Genomic DNA, 22,159 nt, shown 5'->3' with positions numbered 1-22,159 from the left:
TAATTTTTGCGTAACATTTCTTTTCTTTTAGATTTTTTAAAAAGTTTGGAATCATTTCAAACTACAAAAACGTTTTAAGAAGTGCACGAGACTTCCTATACGCCTTCATTGACATTTCTCAATTGTTTATCTTTTGCCTTATTTATTCTTTCTTTCTTTCTATATATATATATATATATATATATATATATATATATATATATGTATGCATGCTTCCAACACTGGCTTTAATTGCTTACCCTTACAACTCCACATTGAATACAGACCTCTAAGTTACTTCCTTAAGTCTAATTTTAGGTTTTTGGTTTTGTTGGAGTTTACTGTTGGCTTTTTCCTTTTTTTGACCTGAAACTGAAACTTAACGAATCTTTTTTTTTGTTTTGAGATGGGATTTTGCTCAGTGGTGCGATCTTGGCTCACTGCAGCCTTGACCTCCCAGGCTCAAGTGATGCTCCTATCTCAGCCTCCCAAGTAGCTGGGAGCACAGGTGCCTGCCACCATGCCTGTCTAATTTTTTTGTATTTTTTGTGGAGACAGGGTCGCTGCAAAACTCGGCTCAAGTGATCCTCCCACCTTGGCCTCCCAAAGTGCTGGGAATACAGGCGTGAACTACCGCGTCCCACTCAGATTTTGAATTTGGGACATCATTGCAACACTGCTATTATTGTGCCATATTGTGATATTTCATAGCTAAAATGCTGCCTGCTTCAGGAAACCAGCACTCTTCTTTATATCATTTTTCATCACCTTTAAATATGATTCCCTTGGAATTATTCACAAGTTCTCATCCGTATTACACCCACCTTTTAGTCTGATAAAGTTTCTGCCAGATTTCCACTGAGTAGACATATTAATCTGCTCAGGCTACCATAACAAAATACTGCAGACTGGGTGGCTTAAGCAGAAATTTATTTTCTCACAGTTCTGAAGGCTAGAATTCAAGATCACGGTGCCAGCAGAGTTGATTTCTGGGCACTCTTTTGCTTGCAGACAGCTGCATTCTTGTCTTCTTATGTAGCCTTTCTCTGTATCTCTCAGAGAAGTCTCTAGTGTCTCATTCTCTTATCACGACACCAGTCTTATCAGGGTGGGACCCTCATGACCTCATTTAACTCTGCCTCCTAAAAGGCACTATAACAAAATACAAGTCACACTGGTGGTTAGGGTGTCAACATAAGAGTTTTGAGGGGATGGCACAATTCAGTCTCTATCAGTAGATCACTGGGTGTATAATGAGACCTGTGTTCATATCCTAGCTCTATGTTGTATTTAGTGTGTAACCCCGGCCAAGTCACTCTGTGAGCCTTCTGATTCCTTACCTGTAAAAGGTGAGAATGATATTTTTTGCCATAAAGGTTTGTTAAGAGATCCAAATAAAATAGAAGATGTGGTAGCATGTTATAAATTAGTGATTCTCAACCCAGGTTTGCATGAAAATCATGTTCATATAAGTAATTATTTATGCAGCTTTTAGCATAATAAGGAGCTCTGCTGACCCACTACCCAGTAAACTTAGGGTAAAGTATTTCAAAAACAACCATGGAAAGCCTCTGGAAATGGTCCTAGGATATATGCAGTAAATGAATGAGAGAAGCAAAAACTGACAGAAACAGAGAATTCAGTAATAAGAGTTGGAGGCTTTAGTACCCCACTTTCAGTAGAGGACAGAACAACTTGGTGGAAGGTCAAGAAGGAATCAGTACAATAAACCCACTAGACCTAACTGACATGTATAGACCACACTACCAGCCAGCAGCAGTCAAAAATATGTATTTTCAAATAGAAATATGTATATCCTGGAAATACGTGTTTTCCAGGATAGCAAGTGTTATGTGTGCATTTTGCTGGGCTACAAAACAAGCTAGATAAATTTAAAAGGATTAAATTAATACAAATCCTGTTCTTTGATCACAATGGAAAGAAATTAGATCAGTAACAGGAGGAAATTTGAGAAACTCACAAATATGTGTAAGTTAAAGAACATACTCCTAAATAACTGATGGGTCCATGAAGAAATCAAAAAGGAAGTCAGAAAACACTTTGGGATAAATGAAAATGAAGACATCGTGTAGGAATACTTAGGGATACAGCTAAAGCAGTGCTTAAAGGGAAACTTAGTTGTGAATGCCTTTGTTAAAGAAGAAAGGATGCTGGGCGTGGTGGCTTACACCTGTAATCCCAGCACTTCGGGAGGCGGAGGTGGGTGGTTCACTTGAGGTCAGAAGTTGACCAGCCTGGCCAACATGGTGAAAAATTAGCTGGGTGTGATGGCAGTCGCCTGTAACCCTAGCTACTTGAAAGGCTGAGGCAGGAGAATCACTTGAACCTGGGAGGCAGAGATTGCAGTGAGCCGAGATCATGCCACTGCCCTTCAGCCTGGGCAATAGAGTGAGACTCTGTCTCAAAAAAAAAAAAAAAGGAGAGAAAAGAAAAGAAAGATCTCAAATCAGTAACCTAACTTTCCACTTTAAGTGACTGAGGTAAGAAGAGCAGAGTAAACCTAAAGCAAGCAGAAGGAAGCAAATAAAGAGTAGAGTGAAAATTAATGACATAGAGAATAGGAAAACAATAGAGAGCATTAAAGATGAATAAAATTGACAAACTTTTAGCTAGATTGAGAAAAACTCAACATTTTTCAGATTTCCTGGGCACAGTGGCATATGCTTGTAATCCCAGCACTTTGAGAGGCCAAGACAGGAGGATGACTTGAGCCCAGGAGTTCGAGACCAGTTGCCCACATGGTGAGACCCTATCTCTATCCCCTTAGCCCCCCCGCCCAATACATAATAATAATCTGGGCATGCACTTGTCGTCCCAGATACTTGGGAGGCTGAGGTGGGAGGATTGTTTGAGGTGGGAGGATTGCTTGAGCTGGGAGGTTGATGCTACAGTGAGCCATGATTGTGCCACTGTACTCTCCAGCCCGGGCAACAGAGAGAGTATCTGGGGGAAAAAAAAATTAGAAATGAAAGAGGAGACATTACTAGTGACCTTGTAAAAATTAGTAAGGTTATAAAGAAATACTGTTAACAGTTGTGGCTGGGCATGGTAGCTCATGCCTATAATCCCAGCACTTTGGGAGGCAGAGGCGAGTGGATCTTCTGAGGTCAGGAGTTTGAGTCCAGCCTGGCCAACATGGTGAAACGCTGTCTCTACTAAAAATACAAAAAGTAGCCAGGCGTGGTGGTGCATGCCTGTAATCCCAGCTACTCAGGAGGCTGAGGCAGGAGAATGGCTTGAACCTGAGAGACAGAAGTTGCAGTGAGCCGAGATTACGCCACTGCACTCCAGCCTGGGCAACAGAGTGAGACTCCATCTCAAAACAACAACAACAACAACAAAAGTTGTATCCCAGTAAATAAAATGGTTTAGATGAAGTGCACAAATTTTTGGAAAGACAAAAACTACCAAAACTGACTCAATAAGAGGAACAGACAATCTGAATAGACCTATAACACGTGAAGACACTGAATTAGTAGTCACAGAACTGCCGGCAAAGAAACAGCCTAGGCCCATATGGCTTTACTGCTGAATTTTACCAAACATTTAAAGAAATAATATAATTCTTGACAAAATCTTCCTGGGGAATACTTTCCAACTCATTTTATGAAGCCACTATCACTCTGATACCAAAGCCAGACAAAGACATCACAAGAAAATATAAACCCGTCTCTTTTTTTTTTTTTTTTCTTGAAGAGACAGGGTTTCACTGTCACCCAGGCTGGAGTACAGTGGTGTGATCATGGCTCACTGCAGCCTGCAACTGCTGGGCTCAAGCCATCCTGCTGCTTCAGCCTCCTGAGTACCTGGAACTACAGGTGCACACCACCAGCCTGTCTGATTTTTATTTTTTAAATTTTTTTGTAGAGATGGAGTCTCACCATGTTGCCCAGTCTGATCTTGAACTCCTGGCTTCAAGTGATACTCCCGCCTTAACCTCCCAAAATGCTAGAATTACAGACATGAGCCACTCTACCCGTCCCTTCTCTGTTAAAAAAAAGAAAAAAAAATCACATTGTGATATCAATAGACACAGAAAAAGCATTTGACAGAATCTGACACTCTTTAATTATAAAACAGTCAACTAGGAATAAGAGGGAACTTCTCAGCCCGATAAAAGTGCCTTTACAGAAAATCCAAAGGTAACATCATGCTTAATGTAAAAGACTGCTTTCATTCTAAGGTCTAGCATAAGACATGGGTGTCTGCTCTATTTCTATTCAACATTGTATTGGAGGCTCTAGCCAGGGAAGTTAGACAAGAAAAAGAAGTAAAAGACATCAAAATTGGAAAGGGAGAAGTAAAGCTATCTGTTTGTAGACGACATGATATGTATCAAATAAAGCATTAGCACCAATTAAACAAGTTCAGCAGGATTGTAAAATACAAGATCAGTATACAAAAATCAGTTATATTTTTCTAGATTTGTGAACAGTCTGAGAATTAAAACAATTTCATTTCCAATGGCATAAAAATTAAATACTTAGGAATGAATTTAACAAAAGTATAAAACATATTCTGAAAGCTACATTACATTATAGACAGAAATTAAGATCTAAATAGAGCTCCTATCTTAAATAAGTGGAAGATTTAGCATTAAGGTGCTGGTATTTCCCAAACTGATCTACAGACAATGCAGTCTCTTATCAGAATCATAGCTGACTTCTTCATAGAAATTGACAAACTGATTTTAAAGTTCATATGGAATTGCAAGGGATCAATTATAGCCAAAACAATCTTGAAAAAAGAACCAAAAAAGTAAGAAGACTGACATTTTTCGAGTTCAAAACTTATTTTGAAGCAATGGTAACCAAGACAGTGTGGGGCTGACACAGGGATACACATATAGATCAGTGGAATAGAATTGAATGTCAAGAAATTAAACTGTATATATGTATATAGTCAGCTGGTTGTCAACAAGGTGCTGTCATGGTCTGTTTGGGTTGCTGTAATGAAATACCAGAGACTAGGTGGCTAACAGACAATAGAAATTTGTTTCTCACAGTTCTGGATGCTGGGAAGTCCAAGATCAAGGCACTGGCAGATTCAGTGTCTGGTGAGAGCCTGCTTCCTTGTTTACAGATGCCTTATCTTTTCTCTGTGTCCTCACATGGCTGAAGGAGCAAGCAAACTCTTTGGGGGGTCTCTTTTTAAGGGCTTTAATCCTATTCATATGGACTCTACCACTAAGGGCTAATCATCTCTCAAAGGCTTCACCTTCAAACACTATCACATTGGGAGTTAGGATTTAACATATGAATTTTGGGTGAGACACACATTCAGTCTATAGCAGGTGCCAAGACCATTCTGTGGAGAAAGAGGAGTCTTTTCAACAAGTATTGTTGGGACAGCAAAAAAATGAGGTTGGACTCTCATACCATGATACAAAGAAAAATTAACTCAAAATGGATCACAGACTTAAATGTATCAGTTAAAACTCTTGGAAAGAAACACAAGGTTAAGGATTCTTGGATATGACACCAAAAGCGTGAACAACAACAACAACAGCAAAAAACAGATTAATTTGGACTTCATCAAAATTAAAACTTTTGTGTTTCAAAGGACACCAAGAAAGTGAAAAGACAATCTATAGATTATATTTGAAAAGCATATCTGATAAGGGACCTTTATCTAGAATGTAAAAAGAACTCTTACAACTCAATAATAAAAGGACAACCTAATTTAAAAATGGGCGAAGGCACTTGAATAGACTTCATTTTAATGGGAGATACACAGTTACCAAATACGTATGTGAAAAGTTGCTCTATCTCATTAGTCATCAGGGGATTGCAAACCAAAACCACAATGAGTTGCCACTCACACCCACTAGGATGGTTTCAATGAAAGTTTTAATAGCAAAGTGCTGGCAAGGATGTGGAGATACTGCAAGCCTCATATGCTGCTGAGGGGAATATAAAATGGCACAGCCACTTTGGAAAAACAGTTGAGCAGTTTCTTAAGCAATTAAACATAGTTACCATATGACCTAGCAATTTTAGGTATATAACCCAGATAAATTAAAACATATCTGTGTAAAACTTGACCACAAATGTTGTAGAAGTGTTATTCATAATAGCTGAAAGGTGGAAACATTCCAAATGTCCATTAGCTGACGAATGGATAAATAGAATTGGGTATATATATAGAATGGAATATTATTCAGCCATAAAAAGAAATGAAGTACTGATATATGCTACAACGTGGATGAACCTTGAAAACATGCTAAGTGAAAGAAGCCAGTCACAAAATACTGCATATTATATGATTCTGTTCTGTTCATGTGAAATGTCCAGAATAGGGATGATAGCTTAAACAATACAGGATTTCTTTTTGAGGTGATTAAAATGTCCCAAAATTCACTATGATGAAGGTTGTACAAGCTGTAAATACACTAAAAACTGTTGAATAGCACATTTTAATAAAACTGTTAAAGTAACCTGGCCAGGTGCAGTGGCTCACGCCTGAAATCCCAGCCCTTTGGGAGGCCAAGGTGGGGGGATCACTTGAAGCTAGGAGTTCAAGACCAGCCTGGGCAACATGATCAGACCCTGTCTCTACAAAAAATAAAAAAATTCTCTGGGCATGGTGGCATGCACCTGTGGTCCCAGCTACGCAGGAAACTGAAGTGGGAGGATTGCTTGAACCCAGGAGTTTGAGGCTACAGTGAGCTATGATTGCACCACTGTACTCCAGTCCGGGTGGACAGAGCAAGACCTTGTCTCAAAAAAGACAGGAGTGGGGGAGGGGAAGTAGCCATTTCTGATGTCCCTTTGGGATATGTCTGGGCATGTATATGTTTAAAAGACTGAGCTCTTAGAATAACAGAGCTCTTCACAGTAAACTCATTTGTTCTCTCCCCACTTGTATTGTAGAAATCATGACCACCCCAGGAAAAGAGAACTTTCGCCTGAAAAGTTACAAGAACAAATCTCTGAATCCCGATGAGATGCGCAGGAGGAGGGAGGAAGAAGGACTGCAGTTACGAAAGCAGAAAAGAGAAGAGCAGGTAAATCCTTTACCTTTATTCATTTATTTAAAGAATTTAATGTTCCATTTTAAGCCTGAAACTACCTTCATTTTAGCAAAGTTGGGGTGTGTGTGTGTGTGTGTGTGTGTGTGTGTGTGTGTGTGTGTTTTCCCCTTTCCCCTGTAAAATCAACACTTTTTTGGAGTGGGGATGAGGAGGTACTGAAAAGTGGTATACAAGAATGGGGAAATCTCTCAGGTTCTCATTTTCTCAGCATAACTACACTATTCAATATTTTCACCTATTTGTGTTTAGTGTATTTTAGTTTTCTAAGGGTGCAACTTTCTTCTTTAAGATTTTTTTGATGTATATTTGTTAATGAATTCACAAGTGACCACTAAAGTGTTGCTGTTCATTGTAAACTTAAAATTGGAAATGTAAAAATATACACAAAAAGAATGAATAAACCTCATACATAAACCAGTCCTTTGGATTCAGTAATTGTCAACAGTTTGCTACACTTGCTTCGTGTTTGTCTTTACATTTCTTTGTTATCTAACATTTTAAAGTAAAATTTCATTCACAGAATGTCTTTTTATTCCAGATTAATTCTGTATTATTCATAAAGACATTTAGAACATTGATTTTTTTTTTTAAGCCTTCCTTTGAAAATGCTGTTGACAAATGGTCTGTTACGTTCGGCAAAGAAATGAAAAGACATAAGGCTTAAGTGACTTTTTTTTTTTTTTTTTTTGCTAAGGAGAGACTTTGGAGCCTAAAGGACCATTTGACCCTCACTATAGAAATTCCATAAAGGCAGATGAATTAGAACCCCCATGCTTGAGAAATAAGATATTCTATTATAAATATTTTGCAGTTATAGTGAAATATTCTCAAAACACATTTTATGAAACACTGCGTTAGATAATCCAGTTAGGTGAAGTCCAACAGTACATTACAACCTCAGTATTTTATTTGTTAGAGTTGTATGAATCAAGCACTTTATTATTGGCAAAGGTACTTTGTAATATTGTAATAGACTTTATATTGAGTGCAGCAAATTAAGTTATGAGTTCTTGACCTGCTTTATCATCTTTGAATGTATCCACTTAATTTTCTCTTATTTATATTTTGAACTGAAAATGGATCCTTTTCTTTCACAGAGCTTTTAAATTAGTTCTGTTTTTTGGGTGAATTTCCTTTTCTTTTTTTTTTTTTTTTTGGTTTGTTTGAGACAGAGTCTTGCTCTGTGGCCAGGCTGGAATGGAGTATGGTGGCGTGATCTTGGCTCGCTGCAACCTCCACCTCCCAGGTTCAAGCGATTCTCCTGTCTCAGCCTCCTGAGTAGCTGGGACTACAGGCGCGTGCCACCACACCCAGCTAATTTTTGTATTTTTAGTAGAGACAGGGTTTCACCATCTTGGCCAGGATGGTCTCGATCTCTTGTCCTCGTGATCTGCCTGCCTCAGCCTCCCAAAGTGCTGGGATTACAGGAATTTTCTTTCCTTTTATTCTCAGAAATCTTAACAGCATGATTATATATTTATATTCATATATTTAAGTGGAATACATGTATGATACATGTGAACCCAGGTATAGGTCTGAATATAACCACCAGTCTAGGGATTGTATTTGGCATAACACCATTTGAAGGTGTAGCAGTGGCACTCTTTGATTAACACGATGTTCATTTTATTCTGTTTCTTCTTGGTGACTACTGATTTCATGTAATTAAACTTCATTATAAAATTTATATACTACCGAAAGCAATCTACAGATTCAGTGCAATTTCTGTCCAATTACCAGTGTCATTCTTCACAGAATAAGAAAAAACAATCCTAGGATTCATACAGAACCAAAAAAGAGCCCCAATTGCCAAAGCCATCTTAAGCAAAGTATAAAGCTGGAGGTATCACATTACCTGATGTAAAATTATACTACAAGGTTATAGTAATTGAAAACAGCACAGTACTGGTATAAAAGTAGACATATAAGTCAATGGAATGGAATAGAGAGTCCAGAAATAAAGCCCCATACTGTCAACCAACTGATCTTTGACAAAGTTGGCAAAAGTATATACTGGGGAAAGGATACCCTATTCAATGAATAGTGCTGGGAAAATTGGAGAGCTGTGTGCAAAAGAATGAAACTGTACCCCTAACATATACAAAAATTAACTCAAGATGGATTCAATAATTAAATGTATAACCTGAAACTATAAAAATCCTAGAAGAAAACCTGGGAAAAACTCTTCTGGACATTGGTCTAAGCAAAGAATTTATGAGTAAGTCCTCAAAAGGAAACAAAACCAAAAATAGATAAATGGGACTTAAACTAAAAAGCTTCTGCACAGCAAAAGCAATAATGTATTTAACAGACAACCTACAGAATGAGAGAAAGTATTTGTTAACACTATCTGACAAAGTTCTAATGTTCAGAATCTACAAGGAACTCAAACAACAAGAAAAAAACAACTCCATTAAAACGTGGGCACAGGACATGAAAAGATACTTCTCAAAAGAAGACATACAAGTGGCCATGAAAAAAGGGTCGACATCACTAATTATCAAATAAATAAAAGTTAAAACTATAATGAGGCTGGGCGGGGTGGCTCATGCCTGTAATCCCAGCACTTTGGGAGGCCGGGGTGGGCAGATCACCTGAGATCAGGAGTTCGAGACCAGCCTGGCCAAGATGGTGAAATCCCGTCTCTACTAAAAATATAAAATTTAGCCAGTGTGGTGATAGGGTAAAGGAGGGCACTTTCAGTATAAGACTATGTTCTTGGGAATTTTCCTGTGTTAATTCATTGAGAAGCTCCTTCCTTCCTCATATCCTGTAAGTCAAATGTTGAATTTACCAGGCTGGTTTTCTTAATTTTCTCTTTTTCAAACCGTGCCCTTGTTCTGCTGCCTCACCACAGCTTTCCGTTATACCTCAATTAAGAAAAATTCCTGAGGCTTTCCAAGGCTCTGTGTGGTTTGTGGGCTTGCTTCTCAACAGTATATCCCTCCATAGGCTCTTAGGTTTGATCTTCCTCCACTCTTACTCGTATATCGTTTCTCAATCTGTTTTTCCATTGTCGTAGATATGGCTGGGAGCTACATATACTGTTTTTTTTTTTTCTTGTCCCTTTTATCATTGTGGGGTAGTATTTCTGAGACTAAAAGGATGGGAAGGCCTGATTCTACTATTTTTAATCTGTATGTCTCATTGTATAAGGTAGATTATTATGTTGATTAGTTTACAACTGGCATGAAAATTTTATTGACCTTGGGAAGAGAAACTATAATATGTTTTAATCCTGTTGTGAATAGAGCTGGACAGTTCTAGGATAGTGTAGTGGATTAATGATGAAGTATTGATGATAACAATTAACTGTTGAGTGTTTGTTATGTCAGGTACTATTTTAAGCACTTAATGAATTAACCTTTCTAATCATCTCAACCAAACTCTGAGGTAGGTTATTATTTTCTGATATGTTATAGTTACACAATAATTGTGAATGTCTTTAAGTATCTGATTATGGACAAGATAAAGCATATGTATATAAAAACACTGAAATGGATAGAAAATAAATTCATAGCATTACTGGTCCTTTATCTGAAGCTCAGCTAAGTGGTTACAGCAGTTCAGTGTGAATGACCATTGCCATAAAGAATAATAGCCTTTTTCTCTGGAAAGAACCTTTGCAATAATCTAGACCAGCAATGTTAAAATTATGTTCTGTGGAGCTTTGAGGCTCTGAGTTGAGTCTCCTGCTGCTTCTGTTCCCCCATGAAACGTTTGAAAATGGTTGAGCTGTGCTGTCCAATATGCGATAGTCACTAGCTACAGTTAGCTGTTGAGCATTTAATATGTGGCTAATTCAAATTGAGACATGTAAGTGTAAAATTTACATTGGATGTTGAAGCTTCCATATGAAAAAATAATGAAATCTCAATTTTTATACTGAAATATTCTAGACATGGGTTAAATAAAAAAATTAATTTTATCTTTTATTTCCTTTTTCAAATGGCTACTAGACATTTTTAAAATTTCATTTGTGGCTTTCATTATATTTCTGTAGGACAGTGCAGATACAAACCATGTTTCTATTTTATACCAAAATTTTGAGTTTGAATGATTTGGCCAAGATTACATAGCAGATAAGTAGAACCAAGATCTTCTCACATCTGAATTAGTGTTCTTTCTACAGGATTGTGCAGCATTAGGTCCACCTGATAAAAGTTGTACTGGCACACTGTGACACAAATCTTGTGTTTGTTTTGCAGAGCAGGATTGGAAAGAAAGCATAGTTAAAATGTGATGGTCAAAGCATTGCTTTGCATGCTTAGCTCACCTCTTATAACTACTAACGATTAAATGATATTGATTATAGCTATTTAGATACCGTGGTACATCTCTTATTCTGTATGACCTCTATTACCTTTTTGGGATTATTTCATTTAATGTCATTTTAAAGATTTTCACAGTTGTCCATCATGCTGAGACGTTTTCGCTTGAGTAGTTGCATAACTTGCATGTTTTCCAACCTTTTACTGCATTATAAATTGTCTTTGACAAATTTAATATGTTAATCAATCTCATTCTTCCACTTTTATCAAACCAGTGTTTGTGCTTCTTTTGGCTAGTAGTAGTAGTTGCATGTTTGTCAGTTTGCCCTTTGATTTCACCTGTTTAACCAACGGCCGCTACAGTTTTTATCACTGCATTAATAACATTTAACATATCTTGAAAGTGTTTGTACATTTTAAAAATATTTTCTGTTGCTAATTTTTTTTCTAGCAGTTTTGAATACTGTTGACATAGCTTTGCTGTTCTAAGTCAAATATTGGACGAGCAGTCGTGTTTTTCATGACCTGTAGTACTTAAAGATCACTAACAGCATCCCGCTGTACCAAACTGCCTGTGCGTATAAACTGCAATACCAATAGATGTAATGTTAGTGACTGGGTATGATTTTGGAATCATGTAAATGTTTTAAATAACTGTAAAACAAAATTAAAATGAGAGAAGAAATCCTCAAATTAAAAAGAAGGAAACAAGTGACCTGGTTTGTCATGCTTGTGGCTAAGCCACACAGAGAAGAATTATTTTAGTATACCTTTAAACTGTGGTAATTTGACTAATTTCCTCTGCTAGTTTATATCTTAAGGACAAAAAAGAAGTATAAATGAATCTTCACTTGCTTTTGGTAATCATATAAAATTGGTAGTTATGAAACTATATATACATTTGTATATGAATAAAGGAAATTCATATTTATATTAATATTAGAAACCTGATACTTTTAGTTTAAGAAAATAAGTAAATAAGAAAATTAAAGAAGTTAAGTAAGTTTGAATTGGTAATATCACTGGGAATTTATGATATATTTTCTTTAATAAAACAAAACACCAGCTCTGTCCTGAGAAGGCCTAGAAATAGCAAATTACCTTTTTGCAGTGAGCACTGGCATTCTGAGGTATTTAGAATTTTTTCTCAAAGGAACCAGGTTCCTTGCAAAAATAACTGGTTCTTGGTTAAAGATAGGGAATATTTTATAAAGCAAAGAAGTTTTCTGAGATCACTGGAGTTTTGTTGAAAAGACTCAGAGCTAACTTGAACTAGCTCCTAGCTCCCATTGGGTAAAAATAGGGTATTTTGAGTATCAGAAAAGGTTATAAAGACTTCTGCTTCTGGCCAAAATGGAGTATTAGGACCAGGATTTACCTTCCTACCTGAAGGAACCAGGAATAAACAGATAAAATACATGAAAACAGCAGTTCAAGACACTAGGCATTAGGCAGTGGAAGATAGTGATCTCTAAAGATGGGAAACAAATGAGATAAATCCTATCTCAGCTTTCTAGTTGTAAACAGAAAGAGGCGCTAAGGCAGAGCCCACAGCCTCGCTGCGTTGAGGCAGAGCTCAGAGTCTGTGAAGACCAGGCAAATAGAGTTTCGTAGGATGGAATATCAAAGAAGAGAGACCTGTATATTGAGTGAAGCCTGAAAATCTTCAAAGGCTTTCCTCAAATATTCAGCAGAATGCTGATTAGCACATGTGTTTGAGGAAACTACCCAAGGTTAGAGAAAATATCATTTTAAAGGATTAGACGGAACAGTGCCTGGTACTTACACAGGGCTGGAAACAGTGCCTATCCCTCTAGCTGGACTGGAGAAACTCATAATTCATGAGGGATTAGGTAGAGTATTCAGGAGAGCCTTGCCTCAGTAGTGGAGATTAATGAGCTGTATACTTAGTACTGCTCCATACTTAACCTGACAAATGAAAGCAAGGTCCAAAAGGATCAAACAGTTTCCATATAACTTAGCTGTATACCGAAATGGAGCTCAAGAATGTTTATAGGAATACAAAAATATCCAGTACACGAGGTAAAATTGACATTGTCTGGCATCCAAAGATTGTGACATATACAAAAAAGCAGGAAAACACAACTGTAATGGGGAGAATGATCAGTTGAAACTGACTCAACTGATAAAGATGTTAGAGTTATCAGGTAATAAAATATAAATGGTTATTATAACCATACCATATTCCATGTGTTCAAAAAGTTAGAGACATGGACGATAAAAAAAGACTCTGCCAGGCATGGTGGTTCACACCTATAATCCCAGTGCTTTGGGAGGCTGAGGTGGGAGGATCGCTTGAGCCCAGGAGCAACATAACGAGTCTACCAAAAGATAATAAATAAAAAACTTAGCCGGGCTTAGTGGCACACGCTATAGTCCTAAGTCCCAAGGTTGAGGTGGGAGGATGGCTTGAGCCCAGGAGTTTGAGGCTTCATTGAGCTATGACTGTGCCACTGTGCTCCAGCCTGAGTGACAGAGTGAGACCCTCTTAAGAAAAAAAAAAAAAAACAAAGTAAAAAGGTATAAAAAGACTCAATTTGAACTCCTGGAGATAAAAACTGTGATGTCCAAGATGAGAAATTCCCAAATGGGATTGATTGCAAATTAAAAATTGCAGAAGAAAAGATTAGTGAACTCTGGGCATAGGAATAGAAACCATCAAGAATGAAAAAGAGGTAAAAGAACCCACCCCCGCCCTGCCCACACACACACACACACACACACACACACGCACACGCAAAAAAACCCACAAGTGAGTTATGGGACAACTTCAAGAAACCTAAATACAGACAATTGGAGTCCCTAAAGGAAAAGAGAGGGTGGAAGAGAAAAAATATTTAAAGAAGTAATGGCCGAAAACCTTTTATAATGAAGAACTGTAAATCCACTGATTGAAGGAACTAAGTGAATCCCCATCACAAGAAAGATGAAGAAAACTACGTCATGGCATATCATAGCCAAACTGCTCAAACCCAAACTTAAAAGGAAACTCTTAAAAACGCCCAGAGTAAAGACATGTTACATGCAGAGGAACAGAGATAAGGATGACATCACAGTTCTCGTTGTAAACAATACAAGCCAGAAGACAGTGGAGAAGCGTTTAAGGAAACTGTCAACCAAAGAATTCTTCACCCCCAGACGTTGCACTGAGACAGAAGTAAAATAATGTCCTGGATTACTTGAGCAAATCCCAGCTATCAAATTATTTTATCTGTAAATACTTCAATATGTATCTCTACAGAATAAAGATTCTTTTTTTCTTTTCTGGAGACAGAGTCTCATTCTGTTGCCCATGCAGGCTAGAGTGTAGTGGTGTGATTACAACTCACTATAGCCTCAACCTCCCAGACTCAAAGTGATTCACCTCAGCCTGCCTGGTAGCTGGGGCTGCAGGCACGCACCACTACATCTGGCTGATTAAAAAATTTTCTTGTAGAGATGGGGTCTCACTATGTTGCCCAGGCTGGTCTCAAACTCCTGGCCTCAAGCAATCCTCCTGCCTTAGCTTCCCAAAGTGCTGGCATTACAGGAGTGAGCCACTGTGCCCAGTCCCGGATAAAGATTTTTAAACTTAAAAATCATCAAAGAGCACAGTCAGCTTTTCACCTCAAATTTTAGCAGTCTTCGATGGTCCCTTCCTAGATCCATTACTTTTATAGGATTTACAGGGATCATTTCTTCTGCTTTTATTAGCTGGAAGGTCATTCAGAATAGTGTTATCATACTTTAAAAAGTTGGTTTTTTAATATTAAGCATCTAGTCAACATTCAGATTTTCTACAATGTCACAAAATCTTATGTTTGTTTCTTAGAGTCAGAAATTAAGTCATACATTGTATTTGGTGCTGTCTCTTAACTGTTTTAAAAAATTTTTATTAATAATTGGTGAAAACAAAATTTTTCCTCTTACCCATTTTTAAGTGTACAGTTCAGTAGTGTTAACAATATTCACATTGTTATATAACATATATCTAGAACTTTTTCATCTTGCAGAATTGAAATTCTATGCCACATTAAACAAGTATTCCTCATTTCTCCTTTCCCAGCTTCTGATAACTGGCATTCTACTTTCTGTTTCCATGATTTTGATTTCTCTAGATATCTCATATAAGTAGACTCATACAATATTTGTCCTCTTGTAACTGACTTATTTCACTCAGCATAATGACTTCAAGGTTCATCTGTATTGTAGCTTGTGACAGGATCCCTTTTTCTTTAAGGCTGAATAATATTCCATTGTATGTATTACCACATTTTCCTTATTCATCTGTTGATGGACATTTGGGCTGCTTCCACCTCCTGGCCCATGTGAATAATGCTGCAATGAGCATGAGTGTGCAAATATCTCTTTTGATATTCTGTTTTGAATTCTTTTGGACATATACACGTAAGTGGGATGTCTAGATCATAATGATAATTTCATTTTTAATATTTCAAGAGCCTCCCTACTGTTTTTCATAGTGGGTACACGTTTTATTTTATGGTAGTTTTGATTTCCATTTGTCTAATGATAAGTGATGTTGAGCATCTTTTCATATGCTTGTTGGCATTTGTATGTCTTTGGAGAAATGTCTGGTGTTTTCCCTATTTTTTAATTTGGTTACTTGACTAATCCTTACATTCTGGTTTTGTCAGCCTGATCTGTCATTATAAAGAGCCCCGACAGCTTTTTACCTCAAGTTTTAGCAGTCTTTGATGGTCCCTGCCTAGATCCATTACTTTTATAGAGGTTACAGTGATCATTCCTTCTGCTTTTATTCGCTGGAAGGTCACTCAAAAGAAGACCTTTCCCTTAGCTACAGTTCACACAGGACAGAGAAATGCTTGATTCTCTTCCTGTATTTGTTTTCAGAATAATGAGTTGGTTTCTTAGCATCCTCCAAAGGGATGAAATAGTGTGTGCTTTAATATCATTAAGAATGTACAGAATTGTAATCCCAGCACTTTGGGAGGCTGAGGCGGGCAGATCACGAGGTCAGGAGATCAAGACCATCCTGGCTAACATGGTGAAACCCCGACTCTACTAAAAATATAAAAAATTAGCCGGGCGTGGTGGCGGTGCCTGTAGTCCCAGCTACTTGGGAGGCTGAGGCAGGAGAATGGCGTGAACCTGGGAGGTGGAGCTTGCAGTGAGCTGAGATCGCGCCACTGCACTCCAGCCTGGGCGACAGAGTGAGACTCCGTCTCAAAAAAAAAAAGAATGCACAGACTTTAACATAGATACTTTCAAAAATAGGTTTATGACAGTCTGGTTGACAGTCTGTGAAAACCATCACCATAATTAAGTTGTGAACATATTCATCTCACCCAGAGGTTTCCTAGTGCACCTTTTTAGTACATTTTTCTCTACCTCTTTCCTCTGATCTATTTTCTGTTACCACTGATTAGTTACCATAAATGGAATTATGCAACGTGTATTCTTTTTCTTTCTAGTTTCACACAGTTTAATCATTTTGGTATTCACTTATTGTTTTATGTATGAATTGTTCATTCCATTTTATAATTGAATAGTATTCTGTTGTATGGATAAACAACAACTGGTTTATCCATTCACTTGTTGATGGAAGTTTGGATTATTTCCAGTTTTTGGTGATTACAAATAAAATTGTTAGGAACACTCGTGGACAGCTTTTTGTGTGGATGTAACTTTTCTTTTCCCTCAGGTAAGTGTCTAGAAGTGATATGGCTGGGTTGTATAGCTGGTGTATACTTAGGAGCTGTCAACTGTTTGCCAAAATGGGTTGTACTATTTTACCTTCCCATGAGCAGTGTACAAGAGTTTGAGTTGCTACACATCATTGTTAACATTTGGTATGGTCAGTCTTTTCTATTTTAGCTATTCTGAGGAGTATGTAGAAGTACTCCATGATGGTTTCAGTTTTCATTCACCTAATAAATAAAGTTGTAAGCATCTTTTCTTTTTTAAAAAAGTTTATTTTTAATTGGCAAATAATAATTATGTATATTTATCATCTTATATACTTCTTTGTGGTGCGAACATTTAATATTCACTCTCAGCAATTTTGACTTATGTAATACATTATTATTAACTGTAGTCACTATGCTATACAGTAGATCACCAGTGAGCATCTTTTCATCGGCTTATTTGCTGTGTATCTACTTTAGTGAAGTCTGTTAAAAAAAAAATTCCTTTCCAGTTAAATTTTTTAACTGAGTCGATTGTCTTCTAGATATGTCTTTTGCTAGATAGGTGTTTTACACATATTTTCTCCCAGTCAGTGGCTTGCCTTTTCATTTACAAAAGTAACATTTTAAAGAACAAGCATGTATATCTGATGTGAGGTACATGTTAAGGGTTCTTTTTTTTTTTTTGGCATATGGCTATCCAGTCGTTCAGGTGCCATTTATTGTAAAGATTATTTCCCCCATTGAATTTCCTTGGAAACACTTACCGTTGACCATATCTGTATAGGTCTGTTTCTGGACCTCTACTTTGTTCTATTGGTCTATTCATCTAGCTTAAATACCATGCTGGCTGGTAACTGTAGCCTTAAGATTAGTTTCAAATCAGGTAGTGTTAGAGCTCCAAGTTTTTCTTTTTCAAAATTGTTTTGGTCTGGGTGCAGTGACTCATGCCTGTAATCTCAGCACTTTGGGAGGCCGAGGCGGGAAGATTGCTTAAGCACAGGAGTTTGAGACCAGCCTGGGTAAGGTGGCGAGACACCATCTCTACAGAAAGAACAAAACAACAACAACAGCAACAACAACAAAACTAATTAGCATGCACCTATAGTCCCAGATACTCAAGAGGCCGAGGTGGGAGGATTGCTTGAGCCCAGAAATTCGAGGCAGCAATGAGGTATGATTGTGCCCCTGCACTCCAGCCTGGGCGTCAAAGCGAGATCTCATCCCTTAAAAAAAGTAAAACGTTGTTTTGGTTATTGTAGGTCCTTCACATTTATATGAACTTTAGAATCAGCTATTCAGTTTGTACATGAAAGCCTGCTGGGAATTTGATTGGGATTATGTTGAATCTATAAATCAGTTTGGAGAATTGATACTGTTAACAATCTTGAGTCCTCTGACCCATGAGCACAGTATCTTCATTTATTTATGTCATCTTTCTTTCTTCCTTTCCTTTGCTTTCCTTTATTTTATTTTATTTTATTTTTATTATTATTTTTTTTGAGACGGAGTCTCACTCTGTCTCCCAGGCTGGAGTGCAGTGGTGTGATCTCAGCTCACTGCAACTTCTGCTTCCCTTGCTCAAACAATTCTCCTGCTTCAGCCTCCCAAGCAGCTGGGATTATAGGCGCCTGCCACCATGCCAGCTAATTTTTGAATTTTTAGTAGAGATGAGGTTTCACCATATTGGCCAGGCTGGTCTTAGGTGGTCTGCCTGCCTCGGCCTCCCAAAGTGCTGGAATTACAGGCGTGAGCCACTGTGCCCGGTCATGTTTATTTTTTATAATTGAGATTTTATTGGTTGTGTTGAGGATCAGTATACAGACATTTCAGTTTGTACACAGTTCTTATGTACTAAAAATCTAAAAAGCTGTGTATTGTAATTCTTTTTTAAACAGTTATTCCAGTGAGTTTCCAGCTTAAAATCTGGAGGCAAATTTTTAAGAGGCTGTCAAGTACCAGTATCTTAAAATGTTAAGTTACTGCATACATCCCACCAATTCACAGTTTAATAGCATATATACTACATATTCAAATTTTCAATCTTTTGCAGTACATTAACAAAGTTATTAGGAAAACAGCACTACCATGACTGAAGATTTTACAGAGTATGCACAATTCTGATAGGGAGAGCCATGATCAAGGAGTGGTTTTCTTTAGGAAACAATTCTGCTAAAAAATAACATAGGAATAGAAGTAATTTAAAATATTCAAGACATTAAATGCAGGACTGTGATTCCATATTGCCATTTTGTATACTTTGTATTGTAGGATATAAAAACGAATCCCTCATCTATGGAATGTCAGAGCCTCCCATAATTCAGTATCCCACACTATTTTCTGGTTGTACCAAAAAATAAACAAGCAAATGATTTCACCTCTTAAAAAAAGCATTTACACTTAAAAAATGGGATGAGGTGGGATTCCCTCCTTTTAAAAATGTTTCTAGAGCTACTAGAAAACTTATATTTACAAAATAGTTTATGAAAATATTCCTCTGGGCTTGGCACGGTGGCTCACACCTGTAATCCCAGCACTTTGGGAGGCTGAGGCGGGTGGATCAGCTGAGGTCAGGAGTTCAAGACCAGCCTGGCCAATATGTTGAAGCCCCGTTTCTACTAAAAATACAAAAATTAGCCAGGTGTGGTAGTGGGCGCCTGTAATCCCAGCTACTTGTGAGGCTGAAGCAGAAGGATTGCTTGAACCTGGGAGGTGGAGGTTGTAGTGAGCCTAGACCATACCGTTGTACTCCAGCCTCGGCAACAAGAGTGAAACTCCAATTTAAAAAAAACAAAACAAAACAACAACAAAAAAACCAGAAAATTCCTGTGGATAGTACAAGAAGGGAAACAGGAATGACTCATAAGACAAGGTATGTGATATTAATCACACTTGGCTTTTTTTTCCTCTGGCTTTCTCAGTTTAGTTTCTCTGTTTTCTGTAGGTAAATCTTTAGTTTCTTGGTTTGCCACTGCGGTGTATTTTCTCTGCTTTCCTTTTCACTTTTGTTTTGTCTGAAGATGTATCCTTTCCTGCTGCCTTTTTTGGTTTCCTGTCCACTTTTGTAGGAGCAGAGTTAGCTGAGAACTGTGCCGGGTCTCCACCTGGGCTCTTCCTTCACTATCCCTTCAGCTGAGCTGACCTTCCTTCCTCTTGGATATTTTGGTGGTGGGGAGGCGCGAGAGCCTTGGTGAAGCTAGGCTGCCTAGCTATTGCTGTCCCGTCCCGTCCCTTCCCATCCCGTCCTCCCCAGTCTCTACCAGCTACTGAGACCTGCTGCGGGGGTTAGGTCATCTTTACATTCTCTCAGCAATTTGTAGTTTTTGGTGTATAGGTCTTACAGATTTTTATCTTTTGTCAGATTTTTCCCTAAGTATTTCATTTTTATTGATGCTGTTGTAATTGTTATTTTTTAGATTTCAGTTGTTCATTGTTAATATGTAGAAATGCAATTTAATTTTGTATATTGATCTCCTAAAGCTTGCTGAACTCACTTGTTAGTTCTAGTCCCTTTGTTATAGATTCCATTGGGTTTTTTACATAGGCAATCATGTCATCTACAGATAAAAGTTTCCTTATTTTCCATTCTTATCTGGATGACTTTTATTTCTTTAACTTGTTTGGTTGTACTGACTAGAACTTAAAGGTGCAGTGTTGAATGAAAATAATAAAAACAGACCTATCTGTTTTATTTCTGACCTTAGATGAAAAGTAGTGGGTCTTTCATTACCTGTGATGTTAATGACAGGTTTTTCATATATAGTCATGTACTATATAACTATGTTTCCATCAGCTATGGACCACATATATGATGTGGTCCCATAAGATTATAATTACCATATTTTTACTGTACCTTTTCTATGTTTTGATATGCAAATTTTTACCTTTGGGTTAAAATCGCCTCCAGTGTTCAGTACAGTAACGTGCTGTACAAGTTTGTAGCCTAGGAGCAATAGGGCATATCATATCGCCTAGGCGTGTAGTAGCTATTCCATCTAGGTTTGTGTAACTACAATCTGTGATGTTCACACAATGATGAAGTCGTGTGATGTATTTCTCAGACTCTTGTTAAGTGATGCATGTGTGTATTTTATGAGATTAAGGAAGTTCTCTCTCTTTTTAAAAAGTTTTTCTATGTATGTTCTTATACAGTATGCTAAAGAAAAACTTTTTTAGAAGAGTTTCTTTAAAACCTTAAAAAAAAATTTCATTGAGCCCAAAATGTCATATGACGTTAAGGAAGTTCTCTTCTGTTCCTGGTTGAATAGATATGTAAATGTTTAGAGTTCTTACATCTTCTTGATGAATTGACTCCTTGATCATTATGAAATTACCTACTTTCTGATATATTATTTATCTTGAACCAACTTGTCTGACATTACAATACAGTCACTCCAGCCTTCTGTTAGCATTGGCTTTAAAACAGTTTCATTGAGATATAATTCACACGCTGTACAATTCACCCACTTGAAGTGTGTAATTCAGTGGTTTTTAGTATATTCATAGAGTTCCAGTACTTCACCACAACCAATTTTAGAACATTTTAGTCACCCGCTAAAAAACCCCTTATGCCCATTAGCAGTCACTCTCCATTCCCTCTGCTCCCCGCTTAGGACCCCTCAACCCTTATCTACTTTCTGTCTCTATAGATTTGCCTATTCTGGACATTTCATATAAGTGGAATCATACAGTATATGTGGTCTTTTGTGATTGGTTTCTTTAACTTAGTAGAGTGTGTTAAAGATTGATCCATGTTGTAACATGTATTGGTACTTCATTCCCTTTTCTCACTAAATATTCCATTGTGCAGATATACCACTTTTTGTTTATTGACTCAGTTGTTGGACATTTGGATTAACTTTTTTACTATTGTGAGTAATGCTTCTGTGAACACATACAAGTTTTTGTGTGGATGTATGTTTTTATTTCTATGTATGTACTTATACAGTATGCTAAGTACAGCACTTAGTACAGTATACTGAGAGTGGAATTGCTGGGTTATGTGATAAATCTACATTTAATATTTTGTGGAACTGCCAACCTGTTTTCTATAAAAGCTGTACCATTTTACATTTTTATTAGCAATGTTTGAAGGCTTCAGTTTCTCCACCTTCTTGGAGCATTTGTTATCTTTTTTGAGGCAGGGTCTCCCTCTATTGCCTAGGCTGGAGTGCAGTGGTGCCATTATG

The 22,159-nt window shown here is 37.4% G+C and overlaps 1 protein-coding gene across 9 annotated transcripts in view; it reads left to right on the top strand.

The window, feature by feature from the left end:
• The window catches only part of KPNA1 (karyopherin subunit alpha 1), a 91,092-nt gene that overhangs the window by 11,566 nt on the left and 57,367 nt on the right, over nucleotides 1-22,159 (top strand). For 6 of the 9 annotated variants that reach the window (XM_063806186.1, XM_054682215.2, XM_063806184.1 and 3 more), the window contains 2 exons: nucleotides 2,640-2,741; nucleotides 6,873-7,006. In XM_063806186.1, coding sequence (XP_063662256.1) covers nucleotides 6,878-7,006 — 129 coding nt within the window. In that variant the 5' untranslated portion in view covers nucleotides 2,640-2,741; nucleotides 6,873-6,877. The remainder of the gene's footprint in view (nucleotides 1-2,639; nucleotides 2,742-6,872; nucleotides 7,007-22,159) is intronic. The other 3 variants (XM_009446285.5, XM_001167086.7, XM_063806182.1) reach the window with 1 other exon arrangement.

This window comes from Pan troglodytes, chromosome 2 (assembly GCF_028858775.2).
Source record: "Pan troglodytes isolate AG18354 chromosome 2, NHGRI_mPanTro3-v2.0_pri, whole genome shotgun sequence".
Lineage (NCBI taxonomy): Eukaryota > Metazoa > Chordata > Mammalia > Primates > Hominidae > Pan > Pan troglodytes.
This window is presented reverse-complemented; position numbering and strand designations above follow the sequence as displayed.